This window comes from Odocoileus virginianus, chromosome 20, assembly GCF_023699985.2.
Source record: "Odocoileus virginianus isolate 20LAN1187 ecotype Illinois chromosome 20, Ovbor_1.2, whole genome shotgun sequence".
Lineage (NCBI taxonomy): Eukaryota > Metazoa > Chordata > Mammalia > Artiodactyla > Cervidae > Odocoileus > Odocoileus virginianus.
This window is the reverse complement of record NC_069693.1, coordinates 25,731,405-25,755,302: the sequence shown is the minus strand read 5'-3', so window position 1 is coordinate 25,755,302 and position 23,898 is coordinate 25,731,405. Positions and strand designations below refer to the sequence as shown.

The 23,898-nt window shown below is 43.1% G+C and overlaps 1 protein-coding gene across 6 annotated transcripts in view; it reads right to left on the bottom strand.

The window, feature by feature from the left end:
* GFOD2 (Gfo/Idh/MocA-like oxidoreductase domain containing 2) overlaps positions 1 to 23,898 on the bottom strand; it is a 38,797-nt gene that overhangs the window by 6,132 nt on the left and 8,767 nt on the right. For 3 of the 6 annotated variants that reach the window (XM_020884987.2, XM_020884988.2, XM_020884995.2), the window contains one exon: positions 4,652 to 4,997. In XM_020884987.2, the coding sequence (XP_020740646.1) occupies positions 4,652 to 4,910 (259 nt within the window). In that variant the 5' untranslated portion in view covers positions 4,911 to 4,997. Of the gene's footprint in view, positions 1 to 4,651; positions 4,998 to 5,787; positions 5,862 to 10,806; positions 10,895 to 23,898 lie in introns of all 6 variants that reach the window. The other 3 variants (XM_020884991.2, XM_020884996.2, XM_020884994.2) reach the window with 3 other exon arrangements.

The window sequence follows — 23,898 nt, the reverse complement described above, 5'->3', positions numbered from 1 at the left end:
CAGACAGAATCACTGCTATCCACAGCCCACTCTCTTGGGTCACAGGCCCTGTCAGCTCCCTGGGTCACAACCAGCAGACTGGGTTTGCACAGCCAGAATATGTGACACTATCACTCAACCAGCGTGCCAGGCCCTGTGCCAAGCTCTGGGATACATCATGCATGATGGCTGCCTTCAGACAACCTACACTTTAGTGGCAGAGAGCACCATGAATCAAATTATCATGTGAATATATGCAGAACTGCCCTTGTGATCAATCCAATGAAGATTATATAAATGCTAACATAGAGTCCACAGCAAGGACATGATCTGAACTGGGGGCCAGAGAAGGTACCCCAAGGGACTGGTGTTCTTGGGAGTAAATTATCTGGGTCAGGCTGCTTGAGGAATGATCCCTTGTTATCTCAATAGCCCATGGGGAAAGGACTGGCAAACCCAGTGTTTTTCTAATGAAGTACACAAGTGCTAAGAAGTGGGCACAGAAAATTACCTTCTAGCGATGGACTTAGGAAAACATTCAACTGTAGCAAAAATGTTGGGGCACTTTGTACATTAAAATTTTTTGGAACCACTTCTAAATTGAGAAAGGAAACATAGAGTCCCTCCTTCTCCTCTAAGGAATTCACGGGAAAGCCACAAGGATGAAATCTGAGGTGGAAGAAAATGAAAAGTCAAATAAAGGTAGAAAGTAAGATGCCACAGGGGCTTCCCAGGTGACACCAGTAGTAAAGAACCCGCCTGCCAATGCAGGAGACATAAGAGACATGGGTTCGATCCCTGGGTGGGAGAAGACCCTTTGGAGGAGGGCATGGCAAAGCACTCCAGTACGCCTGCCTGGAGAATCCCATGGACAGAGGAGCCTGGTGGGCTACTGTCCACTGGGGGGCAAAGAGTTGGACATGACTGAAGCCACTTAGCAAGCATGCATGCAAGATGCTATAGAAAAGAGCTGTGAGGTGAAAAGTATATCTCTACAGGATAAGTCCAAGGATTAGTTTTAGAAAAAAACTTATAAACTTATTAGAAAAACACTAATAAGAATGAGGGAGGAAACAATCTTTATGGCCTCAGAAATGACATAAGAATACAATGATCTGAGAAACTGAGGAAAATGCGATTTTGCCTACAGCACTAAGGCTTAGTGAGATGCTGTGACCTTAAACATTTCTGGGCCTGGGTTTCCGTAACTGGAAATGAAGATGGTGGATGAGACCAGTGGTTCTCAATTCTTAGTGTGGATCAGAATCACCCAGAATGCTTGTTCCAAAATTGGCAGGCCTCACCCACTGAGATTCAGAAGATCTGGGAAGGGGCCCAGAATTGGGATTTACAACAATTTCCCAGGTGATGCTGCTGCTTCTGGCCCAGCATCTCTGAGAAAGGCAGGACTAGATACTCTCTTTATTGCTACTGCAGGTCCAACACTTCTGACTTTATGTCTGTGAATTTCAAAAGAAGAAAATACAGTACTCTGACTGGGATCAAAAGTTTTAGAAGAAGAACAGTCTAAGTCATAGATTTGCTTTATAGCTGCAAATGTGGACAGGTGCTGCATGCCTCACTTAACTGCTTCTCGTCTCCCTGACTTAACCTTTCACAATGCTGGGCAACACAAGAAGGATCCTTCACTCAATAGAGACTTGAGACAATTACGATTTAACTTCTCATGGGTTCAAAATCTGCAAGAGCTTATCTAAAATTAGAGTACTTCAACAGCTATCCTGTTAAATAAACATGTCTTTTTTTTTCCCCTGGTTCTAAAAAGATTGAGGATCTAAAGCTTATATCCTTTAATTAATTAATTAATAGGGCATGCGGGGACCTTAGTTCCCCAGACCAGGGACCGAACTCATGCTCCCTGCAGTGGAAGTGTGGAGTCCTAACCACTGGACTGTCAGCAAAGTCCCTGAAGCTTATATCCTTAATGAAACATAAGAGACACAGCACCCATAACAAAAGGGTAAAAAAAAAACGAAAAAGAAAACAGAGATATGAAAGTGGGAAAAACAGAAAAATATCCTCTCAGGCATATATATAGAGGGACTCATACACGGGAATACACAGGTGGAACAGCAGTGGGGGTGTTCTGGAATGCTGACTCTGAGCCCTTTTAAATACACTGCATTTTTATAACTATCAATGTGTCTATTCTGTTCTTCATCTAAACGGTGTACGAGAATCAGCTACTGCCAGAGCTTTACATTACAGGAAGAAAGAACACGTCCTGCTTTGGAGGAATTAACTTAAATAAAGTCCCCCAACCCACAGAAAAGTTTTTCACATTTGAGATGACTTAGAATGCTTAGTTTCATTTCTGAGCTACATTCAACTCAGTGAATATCTGAACATTTACCTAGTGAACACCCAGAGGAGACTCCTACTATTTGTTTTTGATATGAATTTAACTTAAACAAATCTGTTCTTCCACTTGGGACAACAGGAAAGCCAGGCTTTCCCCTGTAACGTGATGCCAGTGTCTTTCTTGGTCAGTAACGGAGGCAGTCATATCACGCTGGAAAGACTGAATGATACCTTCATTTCACAGGGGCCTCCAGAGGTTGACAGGGACAGAAATAGGACCAGAAGTGGGGTCTGATGTCACGGTCAGTTTGGTGCTCTGCCTACAGCAGTTTATGCACGCATATCCAGTCATTTGGGAAAACTAGAGCAGTTCTCATGGCCTCTTCCATATGAGCTAAAGTTAAGTCAGAATTCTCACAAAGAAAGAAAGCAAGCACACAGGGAGTTAACCTCATGGTTGCAACAGGCTCGGTGACTCCTTTGGGGCCTAAGTGGGCAGTGCCTCGTGGCAGATCCAGTCGACACGGCTCTCTTAGCCCAACCAACTTGGCCCTGGGATCATGTACCTGCAAGAAGAGACCAAGGACCGGCATTCATACCTTCCTCCCTCCTGACAACAGAGGTGTGGAGACAGGGCTGATGGTTTCACTTCACTGAGGGCTGGGACACAAGACCCCAGAAGCTGTCCTTCTTGTTTATATTAAATGGCCTGAAGTCCAGTGTTTTCCGGTACGAGCAAAACACCCGGGAGGCTTGTGCCCAAAGAACTCTGGGTCTCCTCTCTCCTTACACAGCTAGGAAATGGCCTCTGTGGGAACCCGAAAGTTCAAGAAGCTGGCTGAGAGCCTCTAGAACTCTGCCTCCACACACACCCTCACCAACCTGCACTCATGCCACAAGGAATGGTGAGAAGTCAAGAGACCATGGTAGCCTGATCCCCTTGAACCAGCCCTCTGTTAAAGTGCTGACTTTAGTCTACTTCTAAACTCAATCTGGGAGCATGATCTGCTCTAAAAATCTAGGGCCAGTGAATAGCTCCAAAGTCACAACACCCTCAAAGAGAGCCCTCTGGAAAAGACAAACCATCTATAATTTTTGGTCAAAACTTACATGCCCCAAATCAACAACCAGAGAGACGCTTGTTCTACTCACTTCAATGAGCATTTATCCTTTACAGCCCATTGGGTTAGAGGTGACAGACACTCTCTTATCTTCAGACGACAGGAAAGACAAGCAGTCTTAGATCCTGCACCACGGTGGCGGCCAGGAGGAGTAGTGGTCAGCCTCACGGCATAGCGGTTCCTGGACCCAGAGATCTCTGGGTCAGAGATGGACAGCTGGCTCCCGTCCCCTTATATACAACAATTACTCTGTCAATTAATTATATGCTACCCGAATTGTTATTTAAGTCTTTTCTCATTTACCTGGCCATGTGTGTTACTTCCAGTCTCTGTGTTACTTCCAGATCAGAATGTGAAATCTGAAAGCAGAGACAGCTCTATCCCAACACTGCTCTGAATGTCAAGAATGATACTGGGCCAGTGGCTAGCACACAGGAGATTTTTTTTTTTTAAAGAATTGCTGGATGAATGTTGACTGCTTTGTTTCCCTATTAAATTCGGTTCTTTTTTTTTTTTAATTAGGTTCTTATTCATGTAAGACAAAGGAGAATTTTTCCTACTGCCAATAGGAAAGAGCAGCCCAACAGGAATTGCAGGAGAACAGTTCACCAAACCACACCCAGCCGGGGCAGGAGATGGCCAGGCCCACTGCTTCCCGAGGGAGCAGGGATGCGAGCAGAACAACCTGTGGGTCCCGCTGGGGAAACACAGAGCATTCGGACAGCCTTCCTGCCTCTGGCATACACAACTGCAAAGCATGACAGGAAGGGTGTGTGCTCAGTCTAGTCAAGGACTGACAAAATATGGGAAATGACAGCCTTGATACACACCCTCTTCTTTCTGTGATGCTGTATGCCACGGAAATGAAGTACAAACGCATCAATCACAGCCAATTTCCCCGGGGCCCAGGTCTTTGGATTCCGATTTCACAGAAGCGAACTTTATAATGCCTGAATGTAATCATCTCCTGCCCCTGTGATAGGCCAGCTCTGAAGGCATCTGCTTAATTTTTGCTTGGGGATTTACCTACAGGAGGTGGGGAAGGCTGTGTCTTTCCCAGACATTGGGGCATTTCCTCTTGCAGCTATAAGGCCTCCCAAAGTGCCCTCCTCAGCACTGCTTCAGGGACGAGAGGTGTCCTAGACCCAAGCCCAAGAGGGCCTACCCAGGCCCAGAGGAGAGCAAGGATGCTCAAGGACCCCCGAGAGGGAGGCGCCATCTGCCCATACCTAGAGCCTTCACAGATATCTGCCGGGTGAGTGGAGGGGGCATGTTGATGCACACCAGATCCACATCTTGATGCAACAAGACGTCATCCGTCCGGCTGGTGTAGAAGGCGATGTTCATCTCCTCAGCGAGCTGTTTGGCCTCCTCCTCGGTCTTCCCCCACAGGGCCTGCACCGTGAACCCCTCTGCCCGCAGCAGTGGGACCAGAACCCGGGCGGAGCTGCCGGTCCCAAAGACACCCACGCCGGGAAGCATCTTCATGCCGCCTTCTTGGTTCACCAACTCATCGCCTCACCAGAGGCTCTGGCATGAGCATGACTGTCTCGCAGTCTCGGCCATACATGGCTCCTGGAACAGCAAGCAGGACATTGGCGATTAGGGGAGGGCACGCTCAGCAGAGGCAATGTACCGGGCTGATTTGGAAGCAGCAAGTTCTCTGCCACACAGGACCAGAGACACACTGCTCCACAGGGGAACGCTGCAGAAACTTCTCCCGTGGAGACTAAGGGTATTAGCAGTATCTGTCTACTAGGAGGAGATATAAAAAATGAGTACAGCTGTGTTCAAATTCCTGTCCTGCTATACTTAATTTTCTGTGTGATTCTGGTCAAACCATTTAACCTTCGGGCCTTAACTGTACAAGTTCATGGTTCTCTAATACTATATTACAGAAAGAAAAAGAAGAGTGTTATTATATTATAGTTAAAAGACAAAAGAGAACTACCTAGGTGCTATGAAAGTCAAAGTGTTAGTCTCCCAGTCGTGTCTGACTCTTTGCGACCCCATGTACTACAGCCTGCCAGGATCCTCTGTCCATGGAATTCTCCAGGCAAGAATACTGTAGTGGGTTGCCATGCCCTTCTCCAGGGGATCTTTCCAACCCAGGTCTCCTGCATTGCAGGCAGATTGTTTACCATTTGAGCTACCCGGGGAGCCCAGATGCTATACACATTATAATTTTAAAGTTTATGGTAGCAAACATAGGAAAATACTAGAAACCAAAATACCAACAAAAAACTACCAAACAGGCAGCAGCAGCAGTGCTAACAACAAGGATATTTACAAGGATATTTTTATATAAAAATGTCCAGGCCAACGTTGACCATGATAGTGAAAAACTGGAAAATGAGATACATACTCAATCACAGTAGTGGGTCAGATCAACAACACTATGGAGCCACTGAAAACCATGAGTAGAAGGCCCTCAACGACCTGAAAGACATCACCATGTATTCCGTGAAAGGGGGAAAACAATACGTGACGCACGACATCAATATTCTTTAAAATAAACCAAAAAAAGCACAAAAAAAGTAAATATGTATGAGACTATACAAGGATATCTACATCAATGACCATACTCCACAGAGAGGATGTAACTGAAGGACCTAATTTAATAATGGTTATAAATTGATAGAACTGTGAATGATTTTTGTTTTATGAACTTTGCCATATTTTCAACAATGAATGTGTCTTAATTTTGTAGCATTTTCCCTTCTGATTATAAGGATTATAAAATGAAAAAATGAAGTACTGCATTCTGTGGATGCAATGCAGCACTTGGGTGCAATCTCAAAAATGACAGAATGATCTGTTTGTTTCCAAGGCAAATCATTCAATATCATAGTAATCCAAGTAGTCATGAGTAGAAGGCCATGGATATCACCACATAGTCAATACCAAAATCAGACTGATAATATTTTTTGCAGCAGAAGATGGAGAAACTCTATACAGTCAGCAAAAACAAGACTGGGAGCTGACTGTGGCTCAGATCATGAACTCCTTATTGCCAAATTCAGACTTAAATTGAAGAAAGCAGGGAAACCCACTAGACCATTCGGGTATGACCTAAATCAAAACCCTTACGATTATACAGTGGAAGTGGCAAATAGGTTCAAGGGATTAGACCTGATAGACAGAATGCCTGAAGAACTATAGACGGAGGTTCGTGACACTGTACAGGAGGCAGTGGTCAAGATCATCCCCAAGAAAAAGAAATGCAAAAAGGCAAAATAGTTGTCTGAGGAAGCCTTACAAATAGCTGAGAAAACAAGAGAAGTGAAAGGCAAAGGAGAAAAGGAAAGATATATCCATCTGAATGCAGAGTTCCAAAGAATAGCAAGGAGAGATAAGAAAGTCTTCCTCAGTGATCAATGTAAAGAAATAGAGGAAAATAATAGAATGGGAAAGACTAGAGAGCTCTTCAAGAAAATTAGATATACCAAGGGAACATTTCATGCAAAAATGGGTACAATAAAGGACAGAAACGGTATGGACCTAACAGAAGCAGAAGATATTAAGAAGAGGTGGCAAGAATACACAGAAGAACTATACAAAAGAGATCTTAATGATCCAGATAACTACGATGGTGTGATCACTCACCTACAGCCAGACATCCAGGAATGAAAAGTCAAGTGGGCCTTAGAAAGCATCACTACAAACAAAGCGGAGGTGATGGAATTCTAGTTGAGCTATTTCAAATCTTAAAAGATGATGCTGCTAAAGTGCTCCACTCAATATGCCAGCAAACTTGGACAACTTGGCAGTGGCCACAGGACTGGAAAAGGTCAGTTTTCATTCCAATCCCCAAGAAAGGCAAAGCCAAAGAATGCTCACACTATTGCACAGTTCCACTCATCTCACACAGTAGCAAAGCAATGCTCAAAATTCTCCAAGCGAGGTTCAGCAATACGTGAACTATGAACTTCCAGATGTTCAAGCTAGATTTAGAAAAGGCAGAGGAACCAGAGATCAAATTGACAACATCAGTTGGATCATCGAAAAAGCAAAAGAGTTCCAGAAAAACATCTACTTCTGCTTTGACTACACCAAAGCCTTTGACTGTGTGGATCACAACAAACTGTGGAACATTCTTCAAGAGATGGGAGGGAATACCAGACCACCTTACCTGCCTCCTAAGAAATCTGTATGCAGGTCAAGAAGCAACAGTTACAACTGGAGATGGAACATCGGACTGGTTCCAGATTGGGAAAAGAGTATGTCAAGGCTGTATGTTGTAACCTTGCTTATTTAACTTATATGCAGAGTACATCTTGCAAAATGCCAGGCTGGATGAAGCACAAGCTGGAATCAAGACTGCCGGGAGAAATATCAATAACCTCAAATACACACATGATACCACCCTTATGGCAGAAACCAAAGAAGAACTAAAGAGCCTCTTGATAAAAGTGAAAGAGAGTTGAAAAAGCTGGCTTAAAACTCAACATTCAAAAAACTAAGATCACAGCATCTGGTCCCATCACTTCATGGCAAATAGATGGGAAACAATGGAAACAGTGACATAGTTTCTTTTCTTGGGCTCCAAAAATCACTGCAGATGGTGACTGCCGCCATGAAATTTGACTCTTGCTCCTTGGAAGAAAAGCTATGATCAACCTAGGCAGCACATTAAAAAGCAGAGACATTACTTTGCCAACAAAGGTCCATCTAGTTAAAGCTATGGTTTTTCCAGTATTAATGTATGGATGTGAAAGTTGGAATACAAAGAAAGCTGAGTGTCGAAGAATTGATGTGGTGTTGGAGAAGACTCTTGAAAGTCCCCTGGACTGCAAGGATATCAAACCAGTCAATCCTGAAGGAAATCAGTCCTGAATATACATTGGAAGGACTGATGCGGAAGCTGAAACTCAATACTTTGGCCACCTGATAGAAAGAACTGACTCATTGGAAAAGATCCTGATGCTGGGAAAAGATTGAAGGGAGGAGGAGAAGGGGACGACAGAGGATGAGATAGTTGGATGGCATCACCATCTCAATGGACATGAGTCTGAGCAAGCTCTGGGAGTTGATATTGGACAGGTAAGTCTAGCATGCTACAGTCCATGGGGTCGCAAAGAGCTGGACACAACTGAGCAACTGAACTAAAAGAATGAAACCAAACAAAAGTCTACTTGGAAATTACAATGAGATTCTGATGTGTGTAGGGAATAGGTTTCCCTCTGAGGCAATCCCTCAGGTAAACCAGTGGTCCCATTCTAGCAGTGTGTGGGGCCACTGGTGACCCCAGATCCACTGAATCAGACTGTGGGGATGAAGCTATGTCACATCACTTTCTTTTTTCTTTTGATTCTTATTGTGATAAAATACACATAAAATTTACTATGTTAGCCATTTTTAAGTGTACAGTTTAGTGGAATTAAGTACCTTCATACAGCTATGTAACCATCACCATCACCCACTTCCAAAACTCTTTTCACCTTGCAAAATCAAAACTCTGTCTTAACAGGGAGTGACTTCTCATTTCAACAGTGACTTCTCATTTCAACAGTTAATTAACAGTGACTTCTCATCTTAACCTTTCCCTCCAGCCCCTGGCAACCACCATGTCTCTATGAATCTGACTACTGTGCGTAGGTACCCCATAAAGTGGAATCACAAAGCATTGGTCCTTTTGTGACTGGCTTATTTCACTTAGCATGTTCTCAAGGTTCATCCATGGTGTAGCTTATGCCAGAATTTCTTCCTTTTTCTGAGGTTGAAAATACTCCACTGTATGCATATATCACATTTTGCTTATCTATTCACCTGTCCATGGATACCTGGGTAGCTTCCACATATTAGCTACTGTGAATAATGCTGCTGTGAACATGGGTATACAGATATCTCTTCCAGACTTGGCTTTCAATTCTTTTGGGTATATACTCAAGAGGTGGAATTGCTGGATCACATGGTAAATCCATTTTTAATTTTCCGAGGAACCGCCATACTGTTTCCCACAGATCCTGCACCATTTTATTTATTTTTTAGTATTATTTTTAAATTTTGCTTATTTATGTATTTAGGCTGTGCTGCATGGCTTGCAGGATCTTAGTTTATCAACCAGGGATTGAACTGGGGCCTGCAGCAATACAAGCACCAAGTCCTAACCACTGGACCACCAGGGAACTCCCAAAGTCCTGTATCATTTTAAATAATAATTTTATAAACACATAATAGTCCCTTAGCCTATCTAATATCTTAAAAAAAAAAATCTGACTACTTTTTTATCTTGATGCTGCAAATCACAACTTTTGAAAAGCTGTATCCAAATGCTGGCTATCCAAATGCTGTTCTACTTTTATCCACATAACATTGCTTCACTTACTCCTCCTCACAGATCAGAGTCATGGGCGTTCCTTTTGTAAATCCATAATTAACTACTTCACTCCCCAACTGTGAGCACTAGGGATACAAACAGCTCCTACTTCCCATCCATGATGCCCTCCCACCTTCCTGGTCATTTCTGGGTGCAGCTTTCAGGCTCCCCTGCCCCTTCAATGCTAAGGTTCTTGAGATCCTGTCAGAGGCGCCCTCTTCTCTTTTTGCTCTACATGTTCTTTTACTACTCAAGTCCCAGGCTTTAATTAGTATACCAATGACTTCCAAATCTGAAGCACAAGCCCAGCTTTCTCTCCAAGCTGCACATACCCATGTATTCTAAGCTCCACAAAACTCACATGACTAACCTGAACAGAAGCAGTAAAGTAAGATGGTGAGAACACAAAGTGAATACATCTACGGGTCCAAATCCTGGCTTCTCAGAAAGGGGAAAACATGTAAATCCATGGCTGATTCATGTCAATGTATGGCAAAAACCACTACAATATTATAAAGTAATTAGCCTCCAACAATAAAAATAAATGAAAACAAAACAAAACACAAACATTTGGAAACAAAAAAAATCCTGGCTTCACCAGTTCTGAGCTGAATGCAATGTTTTTCATGGAGAAAGCAGGTCTAATGCTGTTTAGCTCAAGGGGTCTTTTGAAGATGAAATGAGATCTGGTTATAAGTGCCTAACAAAGTGTCTGGTGTATGAAGTGAAGTGAAGTGAAGTCGCTCAGTCGTGTCCGACTCTTTGTGACCCCATGGACTGTCACCTACCAGGCTCCTCTGTCCGTGGGATTCTCAAGGCAAGACTACTAGTCAGCATTTAATAATTATCATAAACCTTCCCTCAAACATTTTCTCCCTCTATTTTCTCATTTCATGGCATGTCACCATCACCAATTCGGTTCTTCAACCCATGTGCAACCTCTTTATTCCCTCACCTATACAGGTAACTCATCATCAAGCCTTGATGATCCTCCCTCTTTTTTAATCCACCCCTTCCTGGCAGCCCTTCCGCCACTGCCCTAGGCTAGTCCCCGGCGCCACTCACCTGGATGAGGCAACAACCTTCTACTTGATCTCTCCTGCTGCCATCCTTTCCTTCCTTCATCCATTCCTCATACTGCAAAGGGATTTTTCTAAAACGCAAATGGAATCACATCACTCCCTTCCTGTTTGAACACTTCAATGACTTCCCAATGGACTCAGTATGAAGTCCAGATGCTTTAGTATGACTTACAAGGCCCTGCAAGATCCAGAAATCTCAAGACAGGTCTAGTTTTGTATAGGGTCACTTTCAAGGGTTATCTCCAAATAAGATGAGTTTCAAAACACATACCTAGAAAACCTAGTAGGAAGAATGATCTGTGAAATTTGCTAGCTATAAACCAGGGAAAAGTTGTGGAGATAGTTACTCAAAATGAAAACAATTGCTTCAGGTTAACAGATGATGAGTGTAATTTTTCTTTCTGGGAAAATTAAACAGTGGGGAACAGCTGTTTATTGAGCCGCTTTTAGATCTTATTAACATGGTAAGTTTGTACATGAATGTTCACAGGAGAATTAAACATAACAGCCAAAAAGTAGAGACAACCCAAATGTCCATCAACTGCTCAATGGGTAAACAAAATCTGATAAAGTAGTACTATTCAGCCACAACAATTAATGAAGTATTGATACAAGCTACAACACAGATGAACCTTGAAAACATTATGCTGAGTCAAAGAAGCTAGTCACAGAAGACCATATAATATATGACTCCATTTATATACAATGTTCAGAATCGACAAAACCATGGAGACAAAGTAAATTAGGGGATGGAGGAAGGACGGAATTGGGAGGTACAGAGGCTTAACTATTCTTTGACATGTGGTTATCTACTTGTTCCAGACCCAACTGTTGAAGAAAGTATTTTTTTCTGCCAGAATGACCTTGGTACCTTTACTGAAAATCAGTTGATCATAAATATATGGGTTTATTTTTGGACTCTCAATTTTATTCTGATATGCAGATTATATCAGATATGCAGATGTCACCACCCTTACGGCAGAAAGTGAAGAACTAAAGAGCCTCTTGATGAAAGTGAAAGATGAGAGTGAAAATGTTGGCTTAAAACTCAACATTCAGAAAACTAAGATCAAGGCAACCAATCCTATCAATTCATGGCTAATAGATGGAGAAACAATGTAAACAGTGACAGACTTTGCTTTTTTGGGGTTCCAAAATCACTGCAGATGGTGACTGCAGCCATGAAATTAAAAGATGTTTACTCCTTGGAAGAAAAGGTATGACCCACCTAGGTAGCATATTAAAAAGCAGAGACATTATTTTACCAACAAAGGTCTGTCTAATCAAAGCTTTGGTTTTTAAAATAGTCATGTATGGATGTGAGAGTTGGACTGTAAAGAAAGCTGAGCGCTGAAGAATTGATGCTTTTGAACTGTGGTGTTGGAGAAGACTCTTGAGAGTCCCTTGGATTGCAAGGACATCAAATCAATCAATCCTGAAAGAAATCAGTACTGAATATTCACTGGAAGAACTGATGTTGAAGCTAAAACTCCAATACTTTGTCCCCCGATACGAAGAACTGACTCATTGGAAAAGACCCTGATGCTGGGAAAGATGGAAGGCAGGAGGAGAAGGGGACAACAGAGGATGAGATGGTTGGATGGCATCACTGACTCAATGGACATGAGTTTGAGCACGTTCTGGGAGTTGGTGATGGACAGGGAAGCCATCACCTGGCATACTGCAATCCAGGGGGTCGCAGAGAGTCAGACATGACTGAGTGACTGAACTGAACTGAATTTTATTCCATTGATCTATAGTCTGTCCTTACCCCAGTATCACCTTGTCTTGATTACTTCAGTAAGTTCTGAAATCACTAAGTGTGAGTCTTCTGACTTTTTCTTTTGAAATGTTATTTTGGCTATTCTGAAACCCTTGCACATTCCTATAAATTTTACGACCAATTTATCAATCTGGGATTTTGAAAGAGATTGCTTTGAATCTACAGATCAATTTGAGAACTGTTTTCATCATAACAATCTTAAGATTTCTGATTCATGAACATGGGGTGTCTAATTTATTTAGACAATATTTTCTAGTTTTCATGGTATAAGTTACACACTGTTTTCATTAAATTTACTTCTGTTATTTTATTTGATGCCATAGTAAATGGAATTGTTTTAATTTCATTTTCAGACCCAGCTTTTCTTTTGCTTCTACTGTAGATAGTGGACGGTGTGAAGTGTCCATCTCTGTTAGGGGTTGGTTTGCCTACAGAACCCACAGTGCAGCATCCTATACTGCTTGATCCTACCTGAAGACAACTGTGCCTCTGTGAACCACGGAAATAAGCAAGATTTGAGCTGCCTGTGACCCCAAACCCGTCAGCTTCCTGCCTCCTCCTGTCTCTAACTTTCTGGGCTGCAGAGTTTTGTCTCGTGCCCTGAACTCTACTATTCCTACTATTATGTCCGTGGTTTCCCAGCCACCTCTGTTTCATATTTGCTGATAATTCTCTTGCCCTTACAGGCTTCCCTTCTAGTTAGAAAACAGGTCAGTCACATGCTACCTTCTACTATTTTCATGTCCTGAATTCCCTTTAGCTATTTTTTTCACTTTCTGTATTTACAGGTTTTGGGGGGGTTACTTACAGGTCATGGATATTCTGGGACCTTGAAAGTGTAAACTTTGTACATAGTAAGATTCTGCTTAAGTTCTCTGGGTCATTCATTATTATAACAGCTCTAAGGGCCAGGGAGTGAGACAGAGCCAGCAAAAGCAACGATGTCCATGTCCTCTCTAAATTCATACCCAGGGCACACTTCCTCCTCTCTCACATCTCATTTCTCATGTTTTCATTGTATTTGGGTGTATATTTGCACTGGTGGCTTAAAACAACAGAATGGATTAGAAGAAATGTTAATAACCTCTGTTTTATTGACACTGACTCAAAGGACAGCTTCACCAACACCAATAAATAGAAGGGCAAGAGCTGGCCTCTGAAGAAGCCAGATGGCATGAAGCTAGGCAGGCTTGACTAGGTGTTTTCCTGCTCCGGTAGACAGCGCTGCTTTTCCACATTTCAGTGATTACCCTTTCTCACTCCTAACATGGCCTTGTTGCTTGCCCCTAACATCCTTGTACATAACTTTCATGTGCCTCCAAAGATCTCCATAAACCCAGCCCTGCCGAGCTCACATGCATTCCAGTCATCACAGCCTGGTCAGGCACGAAGCAGGGAAGGCGCCTTGACAGGACTGACCGTGCCCACTCCAATGAGGCCACAGGTTATAGCGAAGGCAGCACAGAGGTCAGAGGTGTGAATCTGCGGGTAGCCTCATCTGGGCTCAAATCCTGTCTCCACCTCCTACCAGCTGGGTGATGTCAGGTGAGTTTCTTAATCATTCTGTGTCTGTTTCCTCATCTGTAAAAGGGGGTTAACTGTATCTACTTCATAGGGGACTTAAGGATTAAATGAGTCAGTAAATGAAGTCAGTAAATGCTTCATGATGAAGCATTTAAAATAGGGCCTAGCCATCATCAAAAAACCTACAAACAATAAATGCTGGCGAGGATGTGGAGAAAAGGAACCCTCTTGCACTGCTGGTGGAGATGTAAATTGATACAGACACTATGGAGAACAGCGTGGAGATTCTTAAAAAAAAAAAAACTAGAAATAAAACTACCATATGATTTAGCAACTCCATTACTAGGCATATACCTTGGGAAAACCAGAATTCTAAAGACACATGGACCCTAATGTTTATTGCAGCACTATTTACAACAGCCAGGACATGGAAACAACGTAATGTCAATAGACAGGTGAATGGATAAGGAAGTTGTGGTACATAGATTCAATGGGATATTGCTAAGCCATAAAAAGGGCAAATTTGAGTCAGTTCTAGTCAGGTGGATAAACCTAGAGCCTGTTATACAGAGTGAAGTGAGTCAGAAAGAGAATGACAAATATCATATATTAACGCACATATATGGAATCTAGAAAAATGGTACTGATGAACCTATTCACAGGGCAGCAACAGAGACGCAGACATAGAGAACAGACTTGTGGACACAGCAGGGAGGAAGAAGAGGGCAGGATGAGATAGTAGCAGTGAAACATACACCACCACATGCAAGATAGACAGCTGGTGGGAAGGCGCTATGTAACACACGGAGCTCAACCCGATGCTCTGTGACAACCTAGAGGGTAAGATGGGGTGGGGGGTGGGAGCGATGCTCAAGAGGAGGGGACACATGTGTACCTATGGCTCATTCATGCTGTTGTCCAGCAGAGACCAACATGACACTGTAAAGCAAGTGTCCTCCACTAAAAATAAACAGATAACATCTTTATGAAAATAAATAAAATAGGAGCTGGCACATCGTAAGTCACTACACAGATTTTTTTTTTTAAAGCTATGTATGACTGACTTAGATATCTCCTCTTCAAAAGCATATAGGAATAGGAAGATAATATTCTAGGCTAATATGTAGTGAGTGCAATAGGCCAGGCAGTGTTTAGTGTAAAATATATAGAGTTTAGTGTAATATACAGTATTATCCCTCCAAGTCCATGCCACCCTGTCTTGCAGATGAGGAACACAGAATCTTGGAGAGGCAAGATAACTTTTCCAGGGCTCCACAGCTGGCTTTGTGTAACAGATCTGCCACAACCCGCCGTGAGACCTACAGCAGGTTACCCAGCTTCTCTGAGCCTCCATAAAAATGGAGGCTTGTGTGTGTGGAACAGCTCTTGCATCCTTAGCGACAAGTGTGAACCAGGAAAGTTCCTTCTGCTCCCTGGCTTGGTGACCACTTGCCTCCGCTCTGTCACTCAAACCAATACTGCTCTGTTCACACATCACACCTTTACTGAGGGCCCTAACAGGAAGGCTGTAATGAATAAAAGATGAAAAGACATAGTCTTCATTATTTCAGGAGCAACCAGTCAGAAAGGGAGTAGGAGCCAGAGCTGGTGGCACAAGTGCTAATCTAAGGAGTTTGGCGGTTGACAGGTGGGTATGCTCGGTACCTTTGGTCTGTCCCACCTTTGCCACCTGATCCCCTCTGCTCTGCTCTGCCCCCCATGGATAGAAGGTCAGCCTCTAAGGACTACAACACATGGGCTCCAGGCCCTCTGGCTTCCATCCGGGTTCAGCCAATCTCAGGAGGGGATCAGAGCACAGCAGGAAGGTTACAGTACTCGCCTCTCTCCCTACCAGAACGTGGCTCTGGCAGGGGCTGTGATCCCTGACCAAGGTCACATGCCTCAGGAGGATCCTTCTTCCCACAGTCACAGACTTTTCTGGGTTCTGGTACCCCTCCCTTCCCTCACTGCACTTGAGGTGGTACCAGTACCAGCTACAACCAGTCCCTGCTGGTCCCCCGGTGCGCCACCAACCCTCGCAGGCTTCCCTCACCACTGTCACCACTGTAAATAATCCTTCCCTTAAAGGCATTTCAGTAACTCTCTGAATGTGCTGGCTGTTTCCTGCCTGGACCCTAACTAATAACAGTAAGCAACAGGAAACATTGAATTTTTTTTTAACTTGAGGTAAGTGGAATAGAGTTCAGGACACAGACACCAAGAACCAATTAAGATAAAAAATAAGAGATAAGGAGGGTCTGATGGAGGGAATGAAATGGAGCAGAAAGCTATCAATAGGACTTGGGGTTATGAGGGGAGAGGAAAAAGCCAAAAATGGCATCAAATTATAGACCAACATCCCTCATGAACACAGGACCAAATTCTTAATAAGCTATTAGCATCATCAATATATGATGACCAAGAGAATGTAAGACTGGTTCAATATTCTAAAATCAATTAGTATAAGTCAACATATCAAGCCATTAGATTAGTTATTAAACTGCATTACTTAGGAATGCAAATTAAAACATTTATCACAACTACACACCTATTGGAATGGGTGATTCAGAAAATATGATATCAAATACTGATGAGGACATAAAGTTCATGAAAATGAGAAATGGTATCATCTCATCCATCTTTCATCTCCCTCTGCTCCACAGCACCTCAAAGTTTACTGACAGGACATGGGGCTATAGCAATGGTAATCTGCTTGTTTTTTTTCACCCCTTGGGACATCACTCAAATGAACCAGAGGCAAAAACTCACTGAGAAAGAGGCAGTCTACCTTTCTGTGCCTCCTCCTCTAGTGAGGTCTTTGATGAGAGGACAATTATAACTGAAGAATTGAGTTGTCATGTTATCCTTTATTTATCCAAAACAACTCACAGTATATAGCCTTAAGAATGCTTTTGACTGACTGTAGGTTTTTTCAAGGGTCATTACGTGTTCTGAGATTTTGTCTTCCTGATGCCATTAGAATTATCAAGCCATTGAGAAGCTTACATATGGTGGAGCCTGGGTGGTTCCATCCAAGCTATATAAAAATCTATCTATTACAGTTTTCCCTGTAACTATATATTTTTTAATTACAAATTATGCTTTCTCTTTTTCAGTGTCAGGTTTCAAAAAGAGCCATTAGAAGATTTCTAGACAGTTACTGCCTTGTAATAGCGTATTTACCCTGCAAGCCACACAAATGCAGTCAACTGATTTTCAGCCCAAGTGTTATATCAATTCAATGGGGAAAGAAAACGCTTTTTAAAAAATGGTGTAACAATTGGATATCCATATGGGCTTCCCTGGTAGCTCAGCTGGTAAAGAATCCACCTGCAATGCAGGAGACTCAGGTTTGATTCCTGGGTCAGGAAGATCCCCTGGAGGAGAGATAGGCTACCCACTCCAGTATTCTTGAGCTTTCCTGATGGCTCAGATGGTAAAGAACCTGCCTGCAATGCAGGAGACCTGGGTTCCATCCCTGGGTTGGGAAGATCCCCTGGAGGAGGGCATGGCAACCCACTCCAGTACTCTTGCCTGGAGAAGCCCCATGGACAGAGGAGCCTGGGGGGCTACAGCCCACGGGGTCACAAAGAGTCGGACACGACTGAGCGACTAAGCCCGCCACATGGCAAACAAAACCCCTTGACCCTTCTTGTCTCACTGTGTACACAAAAATTAATCCAAAATGAATCAAAGACCTAAATGTAAAAGCCAGAACCACAGAGTTTCTGGGGTTCTCAGGTGGTGCTAGTGGTAAAGAATCCACCTGTCAATGCAGGAGACGCCAGAGATGAGAGTTCTATCCTTGGGTCAGGAAAAGCCCCTGGAGTAGGAAATGGCAACCCACTCCGGCATTCTTGCCTGGAAAATTACATGGAGAGAGGAGCCTGGCGGGTTACAGTTCATGGGGTGGCAAAGAGACAGACACAACCGAGTACGCACCCACCACACACAAAGCTTCTAGAAAAACATGTCAGAGAATATTTTCAAGATCACAGGATACATAAAGATCTCTTGGACAGAACACACAAAGCCCTAACCCACTGATAAACTGTATTTCAAAATGTTAAAAGATTTTCTGCTCATTACAAAAACACATATATATGGAATCTAGAAAAAGTGGTACTGAATAATTTATTTGCAGGGCAGTAATAGAGAAACAGACATAGAGAACAGACTTATGGACACGGGGAGAGGGGAGGAGAGGGTGAGATGTATGGAGAGAGTAACATGGAAACTTACATTACCATATGTAAAATAGATAGCCAAGGGGAATGTGCTGTATGGCTCAGGAAACTCAAACAGGGGCTCTGAATCAACCTAGAGGGGTGGGGTGGGGAGGGAGATGAGAGAGGTTCAAAAGGGAGGGGATAAATATACACCTATGGGTGATTCATACTGAGGTTTGACAGAAAACAACAAAATTCTTCAAAGCAATTATCCTTCAATTAAAAAATAAATAAATTTAAAAACACATATGTGTGTGTGTGTGTGTATATATATATATATAAACCCTCTTAAAAAATAAAGTAAAAGATGTTTTCTATTGTAGGCATATATATATAAACATTACAATCATGAAAGTAAGAACTACAAATTTGAGCTTACTATGAAAAACTTCTAAATGATTTTCACTATCCCTTTATTTTTACTGTTGTGATCTTTTGGTAAAATATTATAAAAATATAAATTAATAAAGAGAGTACACTGGGTCCAGGAATAAAAAAAAACATGGGGACTTCCCTGGTGGTCAGGTGGTTAGGACTCCACGGTTTCACTGCAGGGGGCATGGGTTTGATCCCTGGTCAGGGAACTAAGATCCCACATTCCTGTGGCAGTCACAAAAGAAAAAGAAGACACACACAAAAGAAGAACTTGATTTTCTAAACTGTCAAAAGATTAGATTGAGTCACACCAAAGATACAAAAACAGCCAATGTGCATGTGAAAAGGCGCTCCATATCACTATTCATCAGGGACATGCAAACTAAAACCAAACCTTGCTAGAAGGGAAAAGGTAAAAAAAGAGAGAGGGAAGAGACTAACAATCCCAAAGTCTGGAGAGGATATGGAGCAACAGAACTCTCACACGTTGTTAGTGCCAGTCCAGTGTGAAATAGTATAGTCACTTTGGAAAATTGACGTTTTCTTACAAAGTTAAAGATACATCAACTCAATGACACAACAACTCCATTTGTAGATACTTACCCAAGAAAATGAAAACATATGTCCACAAAAAACTTACACAAAATATTCTCAGCACCTTATTCATCTTAGCCCTAAATTAGAAATAAACCCAAATGCTTAGGAATAGGAGATTAGATAAATAAATTATGGTATGGTCTCATACAATGAAATACAGAAAAAAGCAGCAAAAATTAATGAATTACTAACGCATGCAACCACATGCATGAATCTTAAAAATATTACTTTGAGTGAAAGACGTTAGGCACACACACCAAAAAAACACTCCTTACTGTAGGATCTCATTTACTTGAAGTACAGGCAAACTTACTTATTAGCAACAGGATTCAAAAGTGATAGTGGGATGGTTGGTGGGTTGGGAGGTGGAGCAAGGATGTGTGGAACTGACGAGAAAAGGGCACAAGGAAATGAATGAGGATGGAAATATTTTATATCTTGTGTTGCATTGTGGTTATATTTGCCACAATTCATCACGTTGGATACTTAGGATCTGTATATTTAATTGTATGTAAATTATACATCAATTTTTAATCACTGTAAGTTATGGCTGAGGATATAGAACAACCTATTTGTACCATGTGGATTTACATCTATAATCAAATTAAATGGACGTATATGAATTAAGTCTCTTTTCTTTAAACACAAAACTTGAAGCTGTTTGCACACCAGTGACTATTCACATAGCTTTACATTGTATTTACAACTATTTGCACTGTATTAGATATTGTAAGTAATTTAGAGATGACAAAGTATACAAGAGGATAAGTGTATGTCATATGCCATTTTATATGAGGGGCTTGAGCATCCGTTGAGCACTTTTTCTATGTCCTAGTGGTTCAGACAGTCAAGAATCTGCCTACAATGCAGGAGACCTGGGTTTGATCCCTGGGTCAGGAAGATCCCCTGGAGAAGAGAATGGCAACCCTCTCCAGTATTCTGGTCTGGAGAATCCCATGGACAGAAGAGCCCATTGGGCTACTGACCATGGGGTTGCAGAGTTGGACACAAAAACGACTAATACTTGGAGCATCTGTGGATTTTGGGACCCCAACGGGTCTTGGAACCAACCCCACCCCTCCCAGATACCGAGGGAGGACTGTATAAAAACAATGGCTGAAGCCAAGCAGAGGCCAATGATCTAGTAAGTGTGGGCACTTGCTTAGGATCAGAAGGTTGCCCTTTCCCACAGCCAACATCACACTAGGCAAGCTGCTGAGCTGCCGGGGTTAGGCATGTCCTCACCACTCACAAACAACTCATACTCAGGAAGTGAGGGCTGAAAGAGGTGTTCTTCTCCAGTATTGCTGTAGGCAAGCCAAGGAAGGATGGCTGTAAGTGAGAAATAATGTGTAACAGGTTGTGGCTGCAGCTGGACAGGTTGGGTAACAGGTTGGCACATCACATGGGTAGGAAGCCCAAGCTCAGCTTCCATCCCCACCACACCCCAGAACCAGCCCATGGCTGGAATTCCCCAGCGGGGCAGCCTCAGGGCACCCTCGACAGACTTGGCGGCAGGCCTCTGCCCTCTCAGACACATTCCCAGGTGCCAGCATCAAGGGACTTGCTTGGGAATTAGACTTTTCTGTGTATGAGTTTCTTCAGTAATCGTATCTTAATACAAAATACTCTAAAATAAAGCACTGTGGCCAGCGATGAGGCCAGGACCCTAATTATTAAGTGAGTTGGGTCCTCAGTCTAACTTTATTTGTTTGTCGGGCCACACAGCTCGCAGGATCTTACTTCCCCAACCACGGATTGAACCCATGCCCTCAGCACTGAAAGCACAGGGTCCTAACCACTGGACCACCAAGGAAATTCCCAGCCTAATTCTGAAGTAGACTGTGACGCTGGCTGTGTTTCTTCCTACCTCTCTGGCCATTTCTCTGCTTGTTCCCTGTGATGATGACTGTGGTAACGATGGCTCTTGCCTCAAGACTGATGAGTCTATTCATATTCACTCATGGCTCTAAACACTATCTATTCTCTGATGACTTTCAAAGCTGCCAGCCAGGTCCTCTTCCTCGAGCTTCAGACTAGTATAAACCACCTATCTGATGTACATTGCGATTTGGTGTCCAGAACTAAATTCCTGATGTTTCTCCCCACCAAACTCACTGTTCCCCACAGAAACTGGTAACACAAGTTTTCCAGCTGTTTAAATCAAAAGCTTGGAGTAATCTTTGATCCTTCTTCTTCTCATACTTCTCATCCGATCCATAAAAACATGTCTTAGTGGCTGTCTCTTCAAAACACACCCTGAATCTGAGCACGTCCCAATACTCTGCTGCCACCGCCTTAATTCAAGTCACTGTCCTCGCACCTGTGCTGTGAGTGCCCATCTGGTCTCCCAGATTCTACCCTCCCCCACCCCCGGACTGTACCCCCAGTCTACTCTCATATAGCACTGAGGGTGATGCCATTAAAATATAAGTCAGATCAAGCCACTCCTCTGCCCAAAGGCTGCATAGGCTTTGCATCTCTTCCTGGGTCAGGAAGATCCGCTGCAGAAGCGACAGGCTACCCACTCCAGTATTCTTGGGCTTCTCGTGACTCTGCTGGTAAAGAATTTGCCTGCAATGCAGGAGACCTGGGTTCAATCCCTGGGTTGGGAATATCCCCTGGAGGAGGGAAAGGATACCCACTCCAGTATTCTGGCCTGGAGAATTCCATGGAATGTATAGTCAATGGGGTCACAAAGAGTCGGACATGACTGAGTGACTTTCACTTTCACTTTAGCATAAAAGCCAAGGTTCTTCCTCTGACCTACAAAAGGACTGTCTGACCCATCCTCTTTCTGACTTTATATCCTATTTCTCTTTCCCTTGCTCACTCTACTCCGGTCATCATGGTTCACTGCTGTGTGCATCGCAAACATTCCAGGTACATCTGTCTCAGGGTCTCTGTGCTGGCGGTTCCCTCTACTGTACAGACGAGATCCACTGGGTCTACACACTCCCTCACTTCCTTCCGGTCTCTACTCAAATGCTGTCTTATTGGAAACAGGTTTATCCTCCCATTGTTGGTCTCCTCCTACCACGCCTCCTAGAATGCATGCTCCTTGAGAAAAGGGAATTTTTTGCCTGTTTTGCACACTGTTGTATCCTCAAGTTCCTAGAACAAGGCCTAATATATAATGGGTACTCAATAAATATTTGCTGGAAAAAGGCCAAAAGATTCCAGACCTTGCTCCTGTATAGTTAATCAATAAACCAAGATATATATACTGAACTCATCAAAACTGTAAGTAATTCTGTATGATCTTGGGGTATGTTCACAAATGTAATAAAGAGAGTACTTATGCTGATAATTAAATAATTTGAGACAGAATCTGGTTTAATGATTTAGGAAAGACAGCATCATATAACAGAATAGCTCTGCCTGCCAACCGGGATTAGGAAAATGAGCTGAGGCTCTCAGTCTTAAACTACAACTTGACCTGTCAAGAGGGTGCCTGCAACCCAGAACTGTCTCTCCAACTACCCCACCTCCTAACATAATGTGACTCATGCTTATCTGTTAGCTCAGTCCCCTTGTAGTCAAGCTTCCTCCCTCTAACAGAAGCATACTGTATGTCAAGCCTTGCAGGATCCCAATGACCTAGCACATAGGGGCTATGTTCAGTCAAATGCCAACAATCATGAAGGGTGGACTCAAGTGATGGTGATTCCAACCTGACCATCTCATAAGGAATCACTCCGCTGCAGTGAAGCTTTCCTGCCCCCATGGCCAGTCTACCCCTATGTCCCACCAACTGGACACCCGAATGTCCCTTGATTTCCATCCACTGCTCTGGTTCCATGAACCAGACGGTTCTCCTGAACTGGCCATTTCTTCCCCTAGCCTCTCTAGGATGAAGCCCAGATTCCCTGATGGGCTCTCCCAAGCATGGGTTGGACCTTTCCCCATCTCTCCACCTTACCACTTTCCCCTTACACTGCACTCAGCATGCTGGCAGCTACCACATCTAACTCCTTCAGTTTTGCTCTGAGATTCTGGTCCAAACTATTTGCTCTACCTGCAATAATTTTTTCTTTTTATTTCCTCAGGATAACTCCTTCTCAGATCTGTTAAGTCTCCACTTAAACACCACTTCGTCAGAGAAGCTGTGCCTGAGCTCTTTCACAGTGCCCATCACACTCCACTGGGATCTGTCATGATATCAAGAGGCCGCCTGTCTCACACACCGCTGTCACCAGGACAGAGCAGCGCTGGACACTGAGTGGGTGCTGAGTGATGACTGAGGAATGAGTAAGTGTGAGAACGCACAAATCAAGAAGTCAGGTCAAAGCCTGTGTGGCAGCTGCACCAACTAGAAGGTAACAGCTTTTCCTGCTCAAGTCCTTCTTTTCCTGCCTATTTTAAATAAAATACGTTTTAAAATCTTAAAACGTATAGCTTGATTTTTTTTTGGCAAGGCTGGGGGCTTGTGGAATCTTAGATCCCCAACCAAGGATTGAACTTGGGCCTTGGAAGTGAAAGCAACAAGTTCTAACCACTGGACTGCCAGGGAATTCCCTGAATACAACCTTCTTTGAATGATGCTCCAAACCTGATGTGATAACCA